This window comes from Chelonia mydas, chromosome 2 (assembly GCF_015237465.2).
Source record: "Chelonia mydas isolate rCheMyd1 chromosome 2, rCheMyd1.pri.v2, whole genome shotgun sequence".
Classification (NCBI taxonomy): Eukaryota; Metazoa; Chordata; order Testudines; family Cheloniidae; genus Chelonia; species Chelonia mydas.
This window is the reverse complement of record NC_057850.1, coordinates 185,061,702-185,082,385: the sequence shown is the minus strand read 5'-3', so window position 1 is coordinate 185,082,385 and position 20,684 is coordinate 185,061,702. Positions and strand designations below refer to the sequence as shown.

General features: G+C 40.2%; 1 protein-coding gene across 3 annotated transcripts in view; it reads right to left on the bottom strand.

Moving 5' to 3' along the window:
* Nucleotides 1-10,197: 10,197 nt before the first annotated feature.
* MRPL3 (mitochondrial ribosomal protein L3) overlaps nt 10,198-20,684 on the bottom strand; it is a 59,058-nt gene continuing 48,571 nt past the window's right edge. For all 3 annotated transcript variants that reach the window (XM_043540818.1, XM_037890313.2, XM_027826739.3), the window contains exon 10: nt 10,198-10,786. In XM_043540818.1, coding sequence (XP_043396753.1) covers nt 10,640-10,786 — 147 coding nt within the window. In that variant the 3' untranslated portion in view covers nt 10,198-10,639. The remainder of the gene's footprint in view (nt 10,787-20,684) is intronic.

The following is a 20,684-nucleotide window of genomic DNA, read 5'->3' as shown; positions in this document are numbered from 1 at the left end:
CAAACCTTCCCATTCCACACAAATTTTTGCTAGTGGCATGGGAAACCTGTCCGGCCCCACCCTCTTAATGCTGGCCTGGTAAAATACTAGCCTCTGGGACCAACTTGGTTGAACCCCAGTATCCCTCCATCCCAGGCACACTGTGCCATCAATCTTGATAACTTTAATGTGTTCCCTGTCTGGTTCACCAGGCCCTGTGTCCACCAAGCTGGTATGGTAAGTCGTGGGGGTACCCTCCGGGGCCTCGGACAACCGAGCCAATATGGGTCAAGGGAGGCTTATTTTCCGTCAATTTGGGGGCAGTTATATATCAGGTGCTCTGTAGAATTACAGTGGAAGGACCTTCTACGGTCTCCTGATTTTAAGGGTGGTTCGGGATGGGTATAGGAGGTAGGAGTGCCCCACCTCCTAGTCACCCTCCCTCTTCCCAGAAGTGGTGACCTTGCTTCCCACCAAACTTCAACCCCTCTGCCTGTGATTTATTTCTAATAGCTGCTTGGGACTGTTCAAATTCATCCACAAAAGTAGCAAGTTTGACAGTTTTTACCCTCTTATCCCATAAACACTGTTTTACATCATCACAACACATATTCAGGAAATGCTCCTGAGCAACAAGATCACACATTTCTTCAAAGCTTGAAATATATCTTTCCCCCTTACCCACTTATCCATCAAATCTCTCATTTGGTTTACATATGACACATTACTCATTCCAGCCTCTCTCTTAAGGCTTCTAAATTTTACTCTACAAGTTTCAAGGTTAATCTGAAACTGCTTTAAAACCGTTTCCTTGAATTTACCATAATTTGAAGCATCACCCATTGGCGACTTATTGAATATATCCAGATCTCTCCCAGACAACTTTGCAACCAAAGTGGTCATCTTTTGATCATCAGGAATCTCATGGAGCACACACAGCCTCTCAAAGGTGATGGAATAGTCAGCAATGTCCCCTGTCTCACTGTATGCAGGACACAACCGTTCCCATTTGTGGATTTTTGGATAGGTAGGGCCCCTGGGTGTGGGGTTCTGTTTCTGACACTCCATCAAGGCAAGTTCATACTTTCTCCCTTTTTCCCTCTTCTTTATTTCCTTATCTCTCAGTTCCAGGGCAGCTCTTTGCCTGGCTGCTTTTGCCTCCATTTCTTTGGCTTGTAATCCCATGGTCTGCTTCTGGGCTTCCATGCCCTCTGGTGTGCTGCTTCTTGTCTGACATTTTCTGCTTATCTGGCATTCTCTGCTTCCAGCAATTCCATACATCTCTTGTATTCTTTTTTGTTTTCTGCTGCCTGCAATCTGCAGAGCTCCAATTTTGCAACCATTTCACTCATCTTGCTGTTTTCTGTTCCTACTTCCTTGATCCAAAATAAGCAAACAGAAAATAACAAACCGATAACCACTTTGTCTGTTCTCTAGCCAACACACTTAAAATCACCACCAGTGTCTCAGAGCAACAAGCTGTGCATATCACCCTGCTCGCTGTGCCACTGTGATAGGCTGCCTTCCATTCTGGGGTACCACTGAGCCTGCCTGTTCCACCAGTCTAGGCTCCCTCACTCTGTCCTGCTCAACCTCCTCTAGCACACACACACACACACACACACTGAGGGATACACCCAGCTGCAGAAAGACATGGACACTGAAATCAGCTCTGCATGGGAAGACTCAACTAGGGGATTGCTCAGCACTCAAGTGCACTCCCCCTCTGGGGTGCAAACCCAAAATTGTATGGTTTTGCACTGCACAGAAAACTGTACAGCATAAGTTCATGAAATCTGGTCCCTCCCTCAATGTGGAGGAAGATATGCACAGCTCCCCCCCAGCCCCCCCCCCATAATGAATTTCACAAACTGGTTTAGAGGAACAAAAACAAGTTTATTAACTACAAATGATAGATTTTAAGTGATTATAACAGATAGCAAACAGATCAAAGTAGATTACCTTAGTAAATAAACAAAACCCGCAAACTGATCTTAACACACTAGATAGGTAGGATATAAATTAGCAAATTCTCACCCTGAGCGATAAACAGGCTGGCAGATTCTTAAAACACAAGCTGCCTTAGCTTTCCCAGGTTTTCATACACAGGCTAAAAGATCCTTCTAACCTGGAACCATCACTTCCCACAGTTCAGTCCTTGCCCCTCAGGTGTTTCTAGGTGTTGTTGATGCAGGGAGAGTGAGGTACCCCAATGATGTCATTGTTCCCCTTTTATATCTTCTTCCCACTTGCTGGAAAGCTCTTTCACTGTGACCTGGGTCAAACAGTTCCCATTGTGTAGTGCTAGCTCTGAGAGGTTTCTATTGTACACAGTTCCTGGGGTAATCCTCGTGCTTGTGTGAATTCCCTCAATAAGCCCTTAACATTGTTTGGCCTTTTTACTGTTGTACCTGAAAGGCAGCTTGTGGGTTCTCTCAACATGTTTCGTAGTACAGACATAGTCCAACTTCACATATGACGACAGCACATGCAATCCAACGAGATATTAAGGTCTAGCAGTTCAAGACTTTTAGAATGATACCTCACAAGACATACTTTGTATAAAACTTATCCTAATTACATGACAGTGGTGAATACTGGGTTGTCAGGGTGTCACACCTCTCCCCTTAGATTACTGAGAGAGGGTTAGTCACAGACTAATGCGAAGGCAGTGGGCCCAATTTCCTCTTTCCTAGACAGGGCATCTGCTACCATGTTCTCCCTTCCCTTTTATGTGCACAATCTCCATGTCAAATTCTTGCAGGATTAGGCTCCAGTATCCACCTTTGGACGCAACATTTCTGGTTTTGTAGGAGTGGAAAATGCCTCTTCCTCATTTATAATAGGAAGCATCTTAAGTGGAGATAGCCTTTTAGGACTTTAAAAGTCCTAGAATTTAGGACCTCCCAATGTGAGAGTTGGTATCATTGCTCATTATAGCAATTTAGCTTACTGAAGTTATACACTGATTTAAGTATACCCACACAAGGGTACACTTTTGTATGTACATGAAGCTTTTGTATGTACATCAGGTAAATCACAGTACATGAGTCACACCAACAGCGCGCACACAGAATGCCTGTTCCATTTTCAATTCACATCTTGTGAACACATGGCAGTAGTTTGCTGCAAGCTGAGCACGTAGCATGTTCTGGGGGTAGCCCCTGGCCCTTTCCTTCAACTCTGAGCAGCTTGCATCCTGGGATTGGTTTTGCCGAGAATTGTGGCAAGCCAGGTGAGTTTAAATTAAATTTAAAAAATCCCATGATTCCCCCACGTCTTCTTTCTGGGCTGGCTCGTGCTATTTTTGGATTGCTGTTGACCAGGATGAGTGGGAGGCTGAAGTGTGGAGACTTGTTCAGAGGCTTGAGCAGCCAGCAAGGCATCCCATAGAGAACACAAACGTGGGGGAAAGCTGTAAGGGATGTCAATTATTTGTATGTTGAGTCCCATTGCTGAACCTGTTAGCCAGTAGGGGTTGCGTGGGGGTGGTTGAAGTTCAGCATTCCCTATGTGCTTTTGCAAAACTTATGCATTATTTTCTTTGTTTCAAGGATTTTATATATTTGCTGCAATGTGAACAGTTTCTTTTATGAAACAAAAAAAAGTTGTAATGAAACCAATGGAAAAAATAATCTCTCTGAATTTGGATATACATTAAATTAACCAAGCTACAATATAAACTATGCACAAATCTTTAATGAATGCAACAGTGCAAACAGAATTGAAAGTGCAACAGTAAAAATATTTCAAATACAACAACTTTGGGAGGGGGCTAAAGTTACAGGTGAATATAAACCTTGTCCTCACAGGTTTTGGGGCTGAGTGCCGCAGATCAAAAATCTCTGGGGCATTGCAGGCCTCAAAACAGCTGGATTCCCAAAGGCAAGTATTCTTAGTGCCAAGCTTGGATCTGGGAGATGAACGGGAGCTGCTGGGAGTACTGCTGCGGGGATGTGATGGTTAGGAGTTCTTGCTGGTCCCAGTAGCCAGCACTGTCTAGGGGATGAAGGACATGGCTGGATCCCAAATTATGGGATTGCAGGGCCTATTGGCCTAGCAAGGGTTTCTTTTGCAGGAGGGCATTCTGGCTCAGCATAATGTCCATGAGTTGCCTCTACATCTCTCAGTCTTTTTCCATGCTCTCCTGTGTCATGGTGATGCTGTCCTTAGCCACAGTCAGTTTTCCTGGCTACTATGACAAGTCCTTGGCCATTGCCATGATCTCCTGGGACAGTTACATTTCTTTCTCTCTCTTGGTCATCAGGTACAGCTGCCACCTGTCAGCCAGCCTGGCTTTCCTCCATGACTCAGGCATGAGTTCTGTAAACTTGTCCTCCTAAGTCTTCCTTTTCCCCCACCCTCACCCTCAGGTTGACCAGCCTGTCAGCAATAAATAGAGGCCCTGTCTTTGATGGTATGGCTGTTGCAAGTGCTCGGGCTATGGACTAGGGGGGAAAAAAAGAATCAGTCACTTATTGTTCATATTCCACATAAATCATAGGGCTTTTTTTAAGTATGTATATGTACTTTACCTCCCTGAGACTCTTCCCATTCTTTGGGGGAAGCTCAGAGATGGTTAGTGGTCTGCATATATGAAGGATGCTGGGTGCATTTGGATTTCAGTGTATTGTATCTGCTTTCATGTTGCTAAGGGTGGTTGGGGTGGTCAGACCTATGTTCCAGTTTTATCAGTTTGATCTGCAAAGCACCATGGTATAGCCATTGGAGGCATGCAGAAATTGGTGAGCAGCTACTCTGTGCATATGAACAAAATATCAAACTAATACAATTCAAAACAAACCTTCTTCACTTTGTAAGAGGACCCCAGAGTTCCTGATAAATGAGGAGTTAATGCACAGGTATGGGATGTGTCACATGTACACAAATGTTTTCAAATGGGATTAACTCAACTTGATCCAGTTTAAAATTCCCATGTACACAAGCCTATAGTGTTTATATGTAAAGGAGGAAGGAACGCTGTGCCCAGGTAACACAAGCTGTAACTCTTTTGCTGATCCATTGCAGTGGGAACATTGAGGTCTTTCAAACTTATTTTGGATTGTGTTCCTGTGCTAGTCAGACCTTTCTATTATGGTTATAAAACGAATCCTTAATACCTACTCCCCCCGGAGAAGAATCCATTATTTAAATATAAATTGATAAGCCACTTACATGTCAACTGAATATACAGGAAGGTGGATAAAACATTCTGCCCCCCAGATTATCACAGTTGCACACGGAGCGATGCAGCACGAGGCAAATCCTCTCTTCATTCTGCAACAGCTAAGCAAGTCAGAGATACCTCTTTTGAAAGTAAGTGCAGAGAAGCTGCAGAGGGCTGGAGGGCGATGTTGATGCAAAGAGAGACTCAGGCAGCCAGGACTCCTTGCCTTGCTCTATGGGAGGGAGAGTGGTCAAGCACTTGCAACGAGGACTCCTGCGTTGTTTCAAGCTCTGTGAGGAAGGGTTGTAGACAGCATTCCTGAGTTATCAGCCCAGTTAGCATACAGAGGGGGAGCAGGAAGGAAAATGCCTTTACAGCATAGAGACCGTTAGGATTCCTTGGTTCTATCCTTCCTCAACACACACAGACTAACCGTCTGCTGCTTTCTCCTTACCCCTGCAATGTGGTGCACCCTTAGGCTGCTGTATTTTGATATTCCCTATTGTATGTATCATAAGCATGAGACAGGGAAGTGTTTGACTCACTCCCCCTGCCCCCGCCCATTCCAGAAAGAAAACGAAACCAGTTTGTTTGTCACAAAACAGAGCAATTTAAACGTATTTCTGCACTTCTGGAGAAAAACAGAGCAGGCACTTTTGTTTGTTCAACTCATCAATTTGGTGAACTGGTAATTTTTTGGTGATAGCAATATTTTTATATCTAGAATTGGATTTTATAGGAAACTGCCTTCCACACCTCGTCACCTATTTATTTATGAGCTGTTAATTTTTTTAAGCATCTGTATTAATTCATGAAGACAGTAGTCACAGATAAAGATGCGGTCATTCCTTTTACAATCCTGTATTTTTTGTTAAATTATATTAAAACTCACATCCAGCAGATATGTTCTCCCAGGTAACATGGGGGAAGAGATTATAGGAACCCCTTTCCCCTCTTCATCCATAATAGGATACCTCTGGTAAAAAACACATTGGTTAATTCATTTTAATTAGCAAGCTACCTATATTTCACTTGCTATTTTTGGAGTCAGGTTGCTTAGCTAGAGTATGGTACATTTTGGTTGGGTTAGTCTTGAAAACACTCATTTCACCTTGACATTTCCATTTATAAACCTAGGTGCTTTTGAAAATCCCACCCCATGCGTTAGACACCTAACTTGCTTAGACCCTTTTGATAATTCCACCGTAAATATTTATCCTGGTATTTACTGGCACCTTTGACATCATTGGTCACTAATCACATTTATTATTTAAAAACAAAAATCATCATCATCATGACAAACTTTTGTGGTTTCAACCTATCAACAAAACCTCTTCAAACTGACTTTTCACCCTCAAGGGGTCTGCGTCTTAAATGCTTTAAATACTCTTAATTCTCCATATAGTTTCTCAGACTTAATCCTTTCCTTTCTACGAACCCAGTTTCTAATCAGGAAAATTTGAGATATTATGGAATTAATTAGTAGGTATTGTATCAACGATGACAACATTAAACCATCATTCCATAGATCACTGCACATAAGATCTGGAAAAAAAGGAAGTTCCTCCCTTACAAATGCAACAGGAGTTTAGTGGGTTCTCAAACTAAAATCTCATTTCCTAGAGTGTATGGATGAGTGGCCTATCATCCACTTATATAATAATGAATTCTGCAGAGGATGTAGATTTTGAACTTCTATTTGTTCTCATAATGCAAAAAGTAGGGGACATTCAATTAAAATGAAAGAAGTGGCAAATAAATAGATTTTTTCAAACAATGAACAATTAATCTGTGGGACTCAGTTGCACTAGACTTCACTGAGACCAGCGGCCTTTCAGGATTCAAACACAGGACAAGATAAATTAATAAGAATATCCAGTGTTAGAAAAGTAAATATTAAAAAAAAATCCAAACACACCCAAGAGCTTTGGAAGGGACATAAACCTTTATGTTTTGGGATATAAGCCAATCTCTAAATATTTGGGGTTTGGAGAAAATTTTCCCTGGGTGAAGCATATCCCATAATTATCTACTGAAAGGTTTTTTTTAAAACCTTGAAGCAGCTGGTGTTGGCCACTGTCAGAGACAGGATACTGGACTAGATGAAACATGGCAGGTCAGATCAGGTATGACAATTACTATGTTCCTGGTCTAATTAATTGCACAGATGTCACCATCACACTTTCTACTGATCTACTTTTTTTTAAAAAACCTTTTTACTTGTACTCGCTTTGACTTGATTCTCAAGTCTTCAGCACCTCTCGCAGCATCCATCAGAAAACATTTCCATACTTGACTCAGCTTATGGGACAGGACCTCATGGTCCATGTCCTTTCAGGTGAGAACCCAAGGCGGAGTTTCTCTGAATATTTCCCAGAATAGTCCAAGACAAGATTTATTGAGAACAGAAAGAAAATCATTCAAACAAAAGTAGTGGTTTTGTATGATATAGCTTGTCTTACACCCTGAAAAGTTAAGCCAGCTAGGTACACAAAAATGGTTCAGTGATAAATGGCACCACCTTCTATTTTATCACAGAGCTTTTTCCTCTCAGCCTGTCATTTTCTCAGACAACAGCTCACAAGAACTTTCTTGTTGCTTTGTCCCAGGGTCCTCATGGCCCTTCTTCAATTTCTTGGTCGCTTGCACCTTTCACATTCCTTTGATATCCCAGAGCTGCTATAATACTGAGACACAGTTCACAGAACTGTTTCCCCAGATGTCCTGGATGTGGACCTCAGCACCACCTCATATGCAAAGTTCATTGTATATTTTGAAGTTTTCTTATGCTTATTGGCCCAGTTAAACCATTTTTGGGGAGTGGATTTCCCCATTTTCTTATTTTCAAATGATTCACAGAAGGCGTACGCACACCATAGGTCGACTTTCAGTCCACAATTGCCTCTGTCCTCCCCTGTCCCTCACCCTGATTGCCTTAACTAAACTTGCTAACTTTGAAACCAAGTCACTCTCTTGAAGAGGTAGGTTGTATTTTCCCCCCTACTATAAATGCCTCTTCTAAAAACTTGTACTTCTAGAACTTTTAATTCATGAAAGTCCCTACAGTCTGCTTTATACAGGAGGGCAGACTAGTTGATCACACTTGTCCCTTCTGACCTTGCAATCTATGAATCTAGTCTTTATGAAATGTAGATAGACATATCAAATCCCCCATTCCACTTACATATCATTTTACACTTGGAAGATTAGATAACAAATTCCCCTTCTTTATTATGAAAAGTTTATTAATGTTAAGCTACATTTGATTGGTTTCTTTACTTTTATTCTATATGTGCAGCTGCACAGTATTAACCACGGCAAATACAGTTGCACAAAAAGACATGAATGGCTGTCTTACAAATACGCCTTTAATTTACATTATATTCACAGAGCAATGAAAATAAAAATAAAATTAAAATGTTATAAAAACTTGGAGGTTCATCAGGTCAAACATTGAAGGGTTTATCCTCAGGAAACAGTATCATTGTTGCCAGCAGGAGGCTAAACTGCAAGTATTAGTAGGACCATTCAGTGCATCAGATTACGACATTCCACTTTCTCATGGACACTTAAAAAAACCAATTGGAATACATGACTTATGGAAAGGGCTAGTGCTAACTTCTTAGCAATGTACTTCTAAGGTTTATGATATATGAGCATTGGTGACTGACCTGATTTTATTTTTGAAGGGGTAAAGGGAGAGAGTTATGCAGTATCCCTATTTACTTATACTTAGAGATACTTGCTGAGATTAAACCAAGCTATGTGGTACCATAGATATTACCAGTTCACAGTTCTGTATTGTGTACACTAAGTATATCAACATTATCCTTCCCAAACTACTATGTCCCCTGTGAATATCTAATGTGTGTAAAAGGTATACTGTATCCAAGAGATTAGAACAACAATTTCAAACTACCTTCAGTAAATTTCAGGGATAAACTAAGATAACTCCATGAATATTGCTTTTAAATGGGATGGGACCTCACCTCTGAATGGGCATATATATTTGTTCTCAAGGTTTCGGTAAATCGTTTAGTAAAATATAAAATACATTTTAAAGTACATCAACTTTTGTCGTGAAGCTGCACAAAATTAATGGATGGATTTCCTGACAAGCATTACATGAACTGTAGACATAAAACGGGACTTTACCTAGGGATGCACTCCTCCCCAACATTACATGTGAATGAAAATTTTATACTGTGCAAGGTACGTGGTAGGCAATTAGGTGCTAATTCAGCAAACAGATAGGCACATACTTAATTTTACGCTTGTGATTAGTCCTATGGACTTCAAAGGAAATGTTCATGCAAGTAAAGTAATGGTTAAAAGGATCAGGCCTTTAAACAGTAAATAACTTACGGAAGGTAGAGAAAGCCAAAGGGAGAGTACTTGCACTTTGACCATTATAAAAGAATACCTGGGTAGAAGATAGTGATAGGGAGAAATTAATTGTACATCAGACCCCTCACACTTGGCTCATTTTTGTTAAATGACGAAGATGACTAGGGCAGGCCCAAAGGTCTTCCATAACCATATAAAATCTCAGATATGAAGACAATTGAAGGGGACATATTTCTCCAGAGACAGTATGCAAGGGACATTTTCGTGAAGTTATCAGAATAAGCTAGCAATGAAGGGGACAAACAGGCAGCAACTGTAGTCCTTGTGTCCACATTACTGAAAATGTCTAGCCTTCCTAGCCAGCCAGCACTGCCACAACTCTTACCAGACAGACACTGCTAGTCTCATTCTTTCCTCTAGGAAACTTATATTGTATAACTGTTGCTCTAAACTCATAGCATTAAAATAAAGAGGAGAGGCACTTTGATGAAGAAAGGGAAATGAAAGGTGGAAAAGATTACAGCTCCAGAGGCACTACGGGGCAATTGCCTCTGGTGTTAGGCCTGAGAAGAGAGAGTTAGAATTCTTCCCCCCCTCTCCTGCCCTGCTCTACTCAACATTTTCAAGTCCATTCTTTGTAACGTCCTAAACAGTCCATTTATGTCCCCACATAGAAAATAAAATTTATTAAATATCCCATTTAGCTGTTTAGTCAAAGTTAATCAGTACATATCCCTCAGGGGAAAAAATAACTATACATTTTGTTCTGTTAATAGTCTCAACTTCATCAATCATGTAACTGATGCACATAATTCCAAGACAATGGATTTAAAGAAATATAAATCTTGGCAGTCTGTGAAAGGGAAAAAGTTACAAGAGGCAATTTTGTAATGTAAAAAGATAAGTCAGCAATATACCCATTACTTTGCAACCCTTCCCTCAGACACACCAACCTACCACCACCCACTGTTTTAATACGGTTTTGGAACAAGTAAATCTTGCTACCTGAAAAAAAACCAAACCCAACAGTGTTTGATGCGTTCAGGTCATTCAGCCTGAGTGCAGTTTCTGGGTTTGTAATTGTTCAGCATTGCAAAGTTCACAGAAATAATGTGAAAGTTGACGTTCTTAAAGATGTCAATACCACTAAACATATGTGACAGAGGGATCAGTGAACTGGAAAACTTCCTGATCGTACAAGTCTTCTGGTAGCTCTTCTCCATCAGCAAAAAATGTGGGGAATGGAGGATTTTTATTGCAGTCTCGGTAAGTAGGTAAATTTGTATCTCTGACCTAGAATGAAAAAAGGTTTAATAAATCAAACAGATGATTCACAGATAGGAATATATTTAAACCCCAGGAAATCACTCTTTTTCTATGCATGAGGAAAACAGCATTCAATTTACACTTATTTTTCTAAAGAATTCCATGTCTGGACATTAGTTAAATTAATGACCATATCAGCTCATGAATCTAATATTTTGTGCTTGAGTCATTAGACTTTAAAAACTTAATAATTCAACCTTTGTACCGTGCTATGGGATGAATCAAAGTCAACCACTAAGAAATCAGAGTAAAAAATGACACCTACCATACAACACTTTTAAGTCGATAGTCTGCATATTTTTAACTACTATTAATGTAAGTGAAATCTAAGATTAATCTAACAAAGATTAGAGAACTAGGTCTGTTCACTTCTGAACCTGGTAGCATTTTGTGTACAAGAGTTTCATGTTTTGCTTCAGTTAGAAAATTTCCCTATTGCACCTGTGAATTTTTTGACTGAGCAACAAAGAATTTTTTTTTTTTTTTAAATGGGAAGATGTAATTGTAAAAGTACAAAAGGATGAGAGAGAGATGAAACTACTCCATTCATTTTTTTTTTTTAAACTGACCAGATTTTAAGTTGACTGTGTCCCTGGAAGTGAAGTACGACTGTACTTACAATTTCAGAAACTCAAGTGCTAGACATGGAGTTTAACATTTTCCTACTTATCTAAACATACTTCTTTATAAAAATAATAGAAAGTCACATGAATTTTTGGAACTGGGTTTAATATGGGTCACCAGTTTGCATTCCTCATTAACCTTTGTACAACCAAAATACTAGCCTGAAACTGTATTTCAGGCTACAAAAGCTGATTAAATTGTAATATCATTTAGATTTTTATATTGGATACACAAAATGCTTGCTATAAGAAGATATTAAAACTTAATTAAAAGCTATCACCATCAATTCTTCCTGACTTAGAAAAAACTTAATGTCTGTTGTATTTAAAATACAGTAGTTTAGTAACAAAGAAAGTACAAACAGATCTGCTATTTCATATAAGAATTTATGGTAAATACCTATATAATCAAAAGAACACAAGAAGCTATGTCTTTTTGACTGTTGCTCTTCAGTATCTAAGAAGTATTTGGTTACTTTATATCTCCCCGCACTCTCTCTCTCTCACACACACAATTTTGGCAACTCATATGAATTGTATGCTCATATGCAAATGACCAGCTCCACACAACTCCCCATTTGCATGTGCAAATCTGGTCATTATGCATGAATTCACAATACTTCTCTGAGCAAACTAGGAAGACACTTGCACACAGAATCATAGAAATGTAGGACTGGAAGGGACCTGAGAGGTCATCTAGTCCAGTCCCCTGCATTCATGGTAGGACTAAGTATTATCTCTAGACCAGGGGTCCTCAACCTTTTTCTTGTTGAGGCTCCTCTCAACATGCTATAAAAACTCCAGGGCCTAGCGGGTGTGCGGGAGAATTCTGGGCTCCAGGCTGGGGGGACGACCCTTGGGCATAGGTGTAGTTAGACTTCTTTTTGGGGCGGGGGAGGGGAAGAGGGGGCTCAGCCAGCTCCACGCAGCGGGGTCCAGGGAGAGAATGCTACCTCCACCCCCTGACTCACCTCAGCAGGCCACCCACTTGCCTGGGTTGTGGGGGGATGCAACCAAAAAATATAACAAAGCAGGGACTCAGCTCAAAAAGTTTGAAAACCACTTAGGGTACAGGCAGAGGGTAGCTAGGGGCTATGTGCGGGCAGGGGGTAGCTAGGGAATGCATGGGGGAGGGGTGGTAGGTCAGGGTGCCAGCAGGGGGTACCTAGGGACTGTGTGCGGGCAGGGGAGAACAATTTTTCCTCCCTCCTAACGATCTTTTATATACTCTTGAAAACTGTTACGTCAACTCACCTCCTGAGTAAACACACACAATTTTTTCAATCTTCTCTCAGCGAATGGGGCGTGGGGGGGGGGGGGGGGGGGGGGGAGGAGGAGGGATAGCTCAGTGGTTTGAGCATTGGCCTGCTAAACCCAGGGTAGTGAGTTCAATCCTTGACGGGGCCATTTGTGATCTGGGGCAAAAATTGGGGATTGGTCCTGCTTTGAGCAGGGGGTTGGACTAGATGACCTCCTGAGGTCCCTTCCAACCCTGATATTCTATGAGTATGCTTTCTAGACCTTTAATCATTTTTGTTGCTCTCCTCTGGATTTTCTCCAGTTTGTCCACCTCTTTCCTGAAACGCGGTGCCCAGAACTGGACACAATACTCCAGCTGCGGCCTAATCAGCACGGAGTAGATTTTTTGAACGTGTGCAGTTCAATAAATAAATAAATAATTAAAATTCTCTTTATGTTTCAGAGCAACAAGAATTCATTTATGAAATGGATCTAATCATACAGCATTCTGGAAGTTCCTAACAAGAGGCTATCCTCTAACTCAAGTGTCACTTATATTCAGGACTCTTAAAAAATTATGCACTTTTGCAAATTGTGTTTTTCATTCCTTCATGTGTTTGATTTAATTACTTTTATGCCCCACCCATCTTTCTCAGATGAGACACAAGTCAGATTATTTATGACATCTTGTGACAATATCTGCAATCTGACATGAATCTGGTGAAAACTAAACCTGGGCCATGATACTGCTAAGGTTTACAAGTGAGTTTAATTTTATGCAATGAAAGCAATCCCATTGTCTTCAATGATGCTACTTGAAGTGTGTGAAGTAAAGCACATACATAAGTCCTTGCAGAAGCAGGATCCACGTTTGTAGAACATAAAACTTTAAGAAACAGTAAATTTTCAAGAAATCTATTGCTACAGTGAAAGTAGCATACTGACCTTTTTATACTGACCTTTCTACATGTGAAAAAATTTTAAATTTAGCCTTGCAAATCCAATCTTTGAGGAAAATAAGTAGGTAGAATTATCAGTAGAAAAATAATTTTCCTCATGCCCACAGGTTGTATGAGATAAATGATAAAGGCCTGGTATCTCTGCAGAAAAAGGAACGACCCACTGAAGGGCAATGAAATCTCATTTAAAACTAACCTCACCATTTCTATATTACTATATATGGAGTTCTTTCTGAAAGCTATAATAATCCCTTTCATCTACTGAATTTAACTATATTCAGAAGAAACATATTACAACAGAGATAAATATGCCCTGCAGAGACAGGAAACTTGTTTTTCTATTACCCACTTTTATAACAGATCATGCAATAAGTTTAGTAATTGAAAGACTGGTCTCACTTGACTGGAAAACACATACAATGGAACCAGTTGTTTATGGCAGAAATTGAACAGAACAAAAGACAGGCCTGAACAATCCGATACCAGCCGACAATTCAGTTCTGATAGGAAGACAGTACTTTACTCAGAATACTTGATAGTACTTTAGCCTCCCCACAGAGTCCTGCAGAGATATCAGGGTGGATAAAAACAGATTTAAAAAGTATAGTAAATAAAAAAATATTAAGCAGTTCATATTTGCTGCCAATATTTTAAGAAAGTCACTCCACTAAACTTATGGAATTCATTGGTTAAGCATGTGGAACCGGAGTTTCTGAAGTGCTAAAGCAACTTTGAACAGCAGTAGCTTCTTCTGAAAGTACAGAGAGAAGATTTTCATTTTAGTTTATTCAACTAGTTCAGTTCAACTACTAGTTCACTCAAAGTTGAGAAACACATTGAGAGGTGAAAAAGCAGAAAAACCAGTTTTCCACTTCTAATCTAATCTAATCAGGAAAACTATGTGTGAAAGAATGAGATCTACTAGTTCTAAAATCTTGAAGGACAAGGTGACCAGAAAGTTAAATTCACCAACTACAGATATTTCCTTTGTTTAGTAAGTTAGTTTTAAATGAAAAACATGTTTTGATAAACTTTTCTTTAATGTAACCAGCACATTTAAGGTCGTTTTAGTTAAGAATTTTAAAATGATGTTTTTGTGCATTTAATTGAATTCCAATTTCCAAATGCACCCTGACAAATCACAAGTAAAAAAAAAAAATCTAGTAAATAAGAAATGCATCTTTTGCCATTTTCTAAAATGAAAAATGTAAAAATTAAGAATCTGAATAAATGCATATTAAGCTATATAATTGCTTAAATGTGTATGAATATAACAGCTTATCCCCCTGATTAGCAAAATGTAATGCCAAATGGCACCAACCAATTTAGGAAAATAACTAAAAAGTACAAATGCCAAGTTAAGATTACAATAGATAATTTAAATTACGATTTAAATCAATCCACCCTGACAGGTATACATTTTGGGACCACACACCATTGCTAAAGGCTTGTCTACATGGCAAATGATTTGCTGGTATAGCTACACCAGCAGGGTCCCCTAGGGTAGGTGCACCATTAGCAGACAGGAGGAGTTTGATAGCATAGTAACACCATCTCCATGAACTACATTACCTATGTTGACAGAAGCGCTGCTCTCTCAGCACAGTTGCATTTAAACTGGGTTTTTTTTTCTAGCACAGCTAAATCCGCTGGGAGGGGAGAAAGTAGGTGTGATTTCTCCCTACCCACCCTTCCACCCACTCCTAGCTTACCTAAGTATGATGGCAAAACTTTATAGTGTGAACTAAGCCTTAGATTTAACATCCTGGCTTCCTATGACAGAAACTGCAGGTTGGAATTTCAGCTGCGAAATCTCAATAGCTTCCTAAATGAAATGAGTTTCCAGGCTTAAAACACAATTTTGCTTGCTAAAGTTAGAGGAGGAATTGGTTTCACATGTCAAAGTGGCTCTCAAATCCTTGAGACTATTTTAGGTGGTCTTGGAATTATGTGCTGGTTATGATACATGATGTTTTTGCACAATCTATTGCTCCAGGATGCCATATTTCTCTTCTGCCATATACTTATTAATGCTGTTCTCCAGTCATGCACAATCTCCACCACGTATCTACGACGATAGCTGCAGTGTGAGCGGACAATCATTTGCATTTTACGTCTTATGTCAAACAGATCTTTTATGTGGATTGAGGTTAAAATTGGAACATCATGACTGCCAAGGTTTAGCTCACAAGAACGAGGTAACCTAAGCAGTAAAGTTTAGTGCCATCTTCATTGTAAAAAAGAAAATGAGTTACTGAGTAACTGTTTCAGAGTGGTAGCCATGTTAGTCTGTATCAGCAAAAACAACAAGGAGTCCTTGTGGCACCGCAGAGACTAACATTTATTTGGGCATAAGCTTTCGTGGGCTAAAACCCACTTCATCAGATGAATGGAGTGAAAAATATAGTAAAAAGAATATATACTACAGCACATGAAAAGATGGGAGTTGCATTACCAAGTGGGTGCTAATGAGCCAATTCAATTAAGGTGCAAGTGGCCTATTCTCAAAAGTTGACAAGAAGGGGTGAATACCAAGGGAGGGAAAATGACTTTTGTAGTGCAAACAGGGCCAATGCAATCAAGGTGGCCCATTTCCAGCAGTTGACAAGAAGGTGTGAGTATCAGCAGAGTGAAAATTACTTTTTGTAGAGACCATCCACTCCCAGTTTTTATTCAGGCCTAATCTGATGGTGTCCAGTGTGCAAATGAATTCCAGTTCTGCGGTGTCTCGTTGGAGTCTGTTTTTGAAGTTTTTTTGTTGAAGAATTGCCAATTTTAAGTCTGTTTTTGAGTGTCCAGGGAGATTGAAGTGCTCTCCTACTGGTTTTTGAATGTTACAATTCCTGATGTCAGATTTGTGTCCATTTATTCTTCTGCATAGAGACTGTCTGGTTTGGCCAATATACATGGCAAGGAGGCACTGCTGGCACATGAAAGCATATATCACATTGGTAGATGTGCAGGTGAACGAGCCCCTGATGGTGTGACTGATGTGGTTAGGTCCTCTGATGGTGTCCCTTGAATAGATATGCAGAAAGAGTTGGCACCGGGATTTGTTGCAGGGATTGGTTCCTGGGTTGTGTGGTGTGTAGTTGCTGGTGTGTATTTGCTTCAGGTTTTGGGGCTGTCTGTAGGCAAGGACTGGCCTGTCTCCCAAGGTCTGTGAGAGTGAGGGATCGTCCTTCAGGATAGGTTGTAGTTCCTTCATAGAATATCAGGGTTGGAAGGGACCTCAGGAGGTCATCTAGTCCAATCCCCTGCTCAAAGCAGGACCAATCCCCAACTAATGCACTGCTGCTGCTGCTGCTGCGTTGGAGAGGTTTTAGTTGGGGGCTATAGGTGATGGCCAGTGGCGTTCTGTCACTTTCTTTGTTGGGCCTGTCCTGTGGTAGGTGACTTCTGGGTACCCTTCTGGCTCTGTCAATCTGTTTCTTCACTTCAGCAGGTGCGTATTGTAGTTGTAAGAATGCTTGATAGAGCTCCTATAGGTGTGTCTGTCTGTCTCTGAGGGACTGTAGCAAATGCGGTTGTATCTTAGAGCTTGGCTGTAGATAATAGATCGTGTGATGTGGTCTGGGTGAAAGCTGGAGGCATGTAGGTAAGTATAGCGGTCAGTAGGTTTCTGGTATAGGGTAGTGTTTATGTGACCACTGCTTATTTGCACTGCAGTGTCCAAGAAGTGGATGTCTTGTGTGGACTGGTCAAGGCTGAGGTTGATGGTGGGGTGGAAATTGTTGATGTCCTGGTGGAGTTCCTCAAGAGCCTCCTTCCCGTGGGTCCAGTCACTGTGCAATCCTATTAGTGCTGCCCTTGTCCTTCTCTTCCACTGGCCTACCTTCTTGTCCATTTTTGAGCTTTATTTGCCTCATCACTTAGGAGTATGCACTTTGGGGCAGAAGCCAGGTTTTTATGTGATGGCCTTTTAGTTCATTCCATTGATAGCTTACCCAGTTGGTTAGGTTTTTGTTTGTACATTTTTGGCGATTTTGAATCGTCCTCATTATGAAATGACATACTGTGCTTACCCATTATGGACTGTTTTGAATTCCCTGTCAGTAAAAGGAATTAAGTTGATCAACCACTTGTTTCAGCACATGAATATTCAGTTTTATTTTCCATTGAGAAGTTTTAAAACACCCTTTTATTCTAGGATTTAGGAATAAAGTATCTGTTCTTAACTGTTGATATTTATAACCTTCTCAAACTTCTGTCCAATGCCAGTTCACTTGTGTTCGTCCAATAGCCCTGTTCGGCCTTAACATTACATTCTGCACATTAATTCTAAAGTAGCATTTTGCAGAGTGTTTCTTTTGTGCGTTCAGGCGGGTTCTTATGTATTGCTGTATACTTCAAAGTGACCCTCTGTCCTTTTCAGCAGAATACAGCAATACCATTTTTCTTTACAACACTCTTTGGAGGTTTCACACGTTCCAGGAACACAAGGCACATTTGATGTAACAACTGTTTTCTTTTGATTTGCTAGTGTAACCGAAACTAGCACTCTTTTTGTGTTCTCTTCCAGTGTTTTACATCCAGCTCTTTCAACAATTGTGGGTTGACTGCGTAAGCTTTGCTGTTGATGTCACAGCAAACACAGGTGCATTTATGCCAAACTGAAAAAAGGTCTCATTTCATTTCGTCTTTAGAAGGTTGCTTGGAGGGCTGCTGTTGCAGGTGTATGCAACCAAGGAAGGAAATTAAAATTTTCACTTTAAAAATGTGCTTCATTGTTAAAAGGCAATGTAATGGTTCTCTCTTTTTAAGACGGCTATTAAACGGTTTCTTTTATGTTTATAAGGACAGTACACTGAAGACTTTAAATACTGTGTTACTACAGTAAGCCATGGACCAAAAACAAAACAGAAGAATTAGTTGCATACTACAGCAGTTACACGCTACTGTGATTCAAGTATAAGTGCTAGTAAAGCGCTCATAACCCAGATACTAAGGGACAAGAACAGCCTGAGGATATCCTGACCTAGTAAAAGTGGCAAAAAAGAAGAGCCCCAATGAGCTTTTTTGTTCTTCAGTGTCCTCTGAAGTAGCAATGCAAGAATTCAGCAATAGTGTGTTTCAGAGCAGAGACTGATATATCTTGGAAGATATAAATATCCAGGGAGAAAGCCAGTGGTTGAGATGACCACAGCCCAAATCTCCCTCCCTGCAGCATTCTGGAGCCATGTGCTTCTCTGCAGAAGGCACCCTGCTGGCTGGGAAGCCTATGGATTGCACATCACTTCCATAGGGGGCGCAGCACACTCCCTCAGCACTCTATGAACTCAGTAGCACACAAAGCTCAGTTGGTTGCAGGATCAAGCCTTTAATTATTGTATTCTTTCTATGCATAATAGCAACAGAAGCATCACTCTGATTATAGGGAGAGATCTTGAGGGGGAGAGGAACAGTAAACAATCATGTAACAAAGACTACATCATAATAAATACACACAAAGGGACTGCTGAGGTTGCTTGATCCCACACAATGCGTTGTGTGGGTGCAAGGTCTGCCTGCATGGAGCAGCTTGCAGGATTTGGGCCTGTTTTCCATGATGCTCTCCTAATGAACCTTTAAGAGCCATTATCTTTATGGATTATAAAGCCAAAAAAAAAAGCCATTATGATGACCTAGTCTGACCTCCTGTACCACAGAATTTCACCCAGTCATACCTGCATCAAGCCCATATCTTGGGGGTCAGCTACAGCATATTTTCTTAAAGACACCCACATTGATTTAAAGATGCCAAGTTATGGAGAAGCCACCAGGTCCCTTACTGACCCAGTTACAATGGTCAATTGCGCCTTTTTAAAAAAAATTAAAAAAACAGCACCATCTCTCTAGTAGCAGTCTAGCTTCATATTCAAACTCAGGACTGCAGAGGAGCATGGAAAGGAACATACATGCAAAACATACACTCTACCATTAGCGCTACAGTCAACATCTTGAGCACACCGGTATCTAGTTTATATATTGTTAGAGTTGGTACTGTAATACTTTTACACATATTAAAAGCACTCTTTGTAGGTAACGTACTGTTCTCCAAGAACTGAATTTTATTGGCCATCCTAGGGACAGAAAAAGGTCTGAAGCTTTGATCCACTATGTTCTCTACCTGAGATTTAAGAACTGATCCACAGAAGGTAACATTACCAAACACTAGTGTCCTGTTAGCTTTGAGTATCCAGTAATACTTAGGTGGTATAACTAAATTTAGTAGTGGTATTATGTATTTTGTTTTGCTTATCTACAATATTATAGTCCCTTTTTATATCTGTTTGTAATTTTTTTATTGAAGAGTGAATAAAATAGTTTAAACAAACGAAAGGTTTTTTACATGCAGAAAGTTAAAACTGGTTTGGTCATGGTTTTGTCATTAAGTCTATAAAACAAAGGTAATGGACTTTGCAGATACTTAATAAGCTGTGGATATACATTATTCATGTACTGTCAAGCATAATTGGCAGTATAAACAGAAATACAATTCAATTTCAGAAATCCATCAGCATAAAATACTTAAGCATCAAGTTTGATGCCCATTTAGGAACCGATTAAGTCATACTCACATTTGCAGTTTAATAGGGCTGCAGGCTATGTCAGTGTTAGCAACTACAGCAGCAAAATGCAGACTGCTTGTGAAGCAGAAAACTTGTTGAAGTGTACAAACTAAGTCTAATATTTTTGCTTCTTTCCTAATTTTTCTGATGTGAAAAGGCTAGAAAGTTGTGGCTACAGAACGCATACTGAACTACCATACCTCTTCTGGCCCTATAGCATCCTTAAAAGACTAGACAGAACATTTAAGTTGAAGAATTGTATCTTTACTTCATACTTTTCCTCAGGAAAATTGCAGATATGCCATAGTTTTCCTTCAACTGAAATAGAAGTCTCATGCACCAGGACAGGGCAAATGCAAAGGACACACTGAGAAAGCGGGAGGATCAGCGAATTATCTCAAGTGCCTATACACAAATGCAAGAAGCCTGGGAAACAAGCAGGGAGAACTGGAAGTCCTGGCACAGTCAAGGAATTATGATGTGACTGGAATAA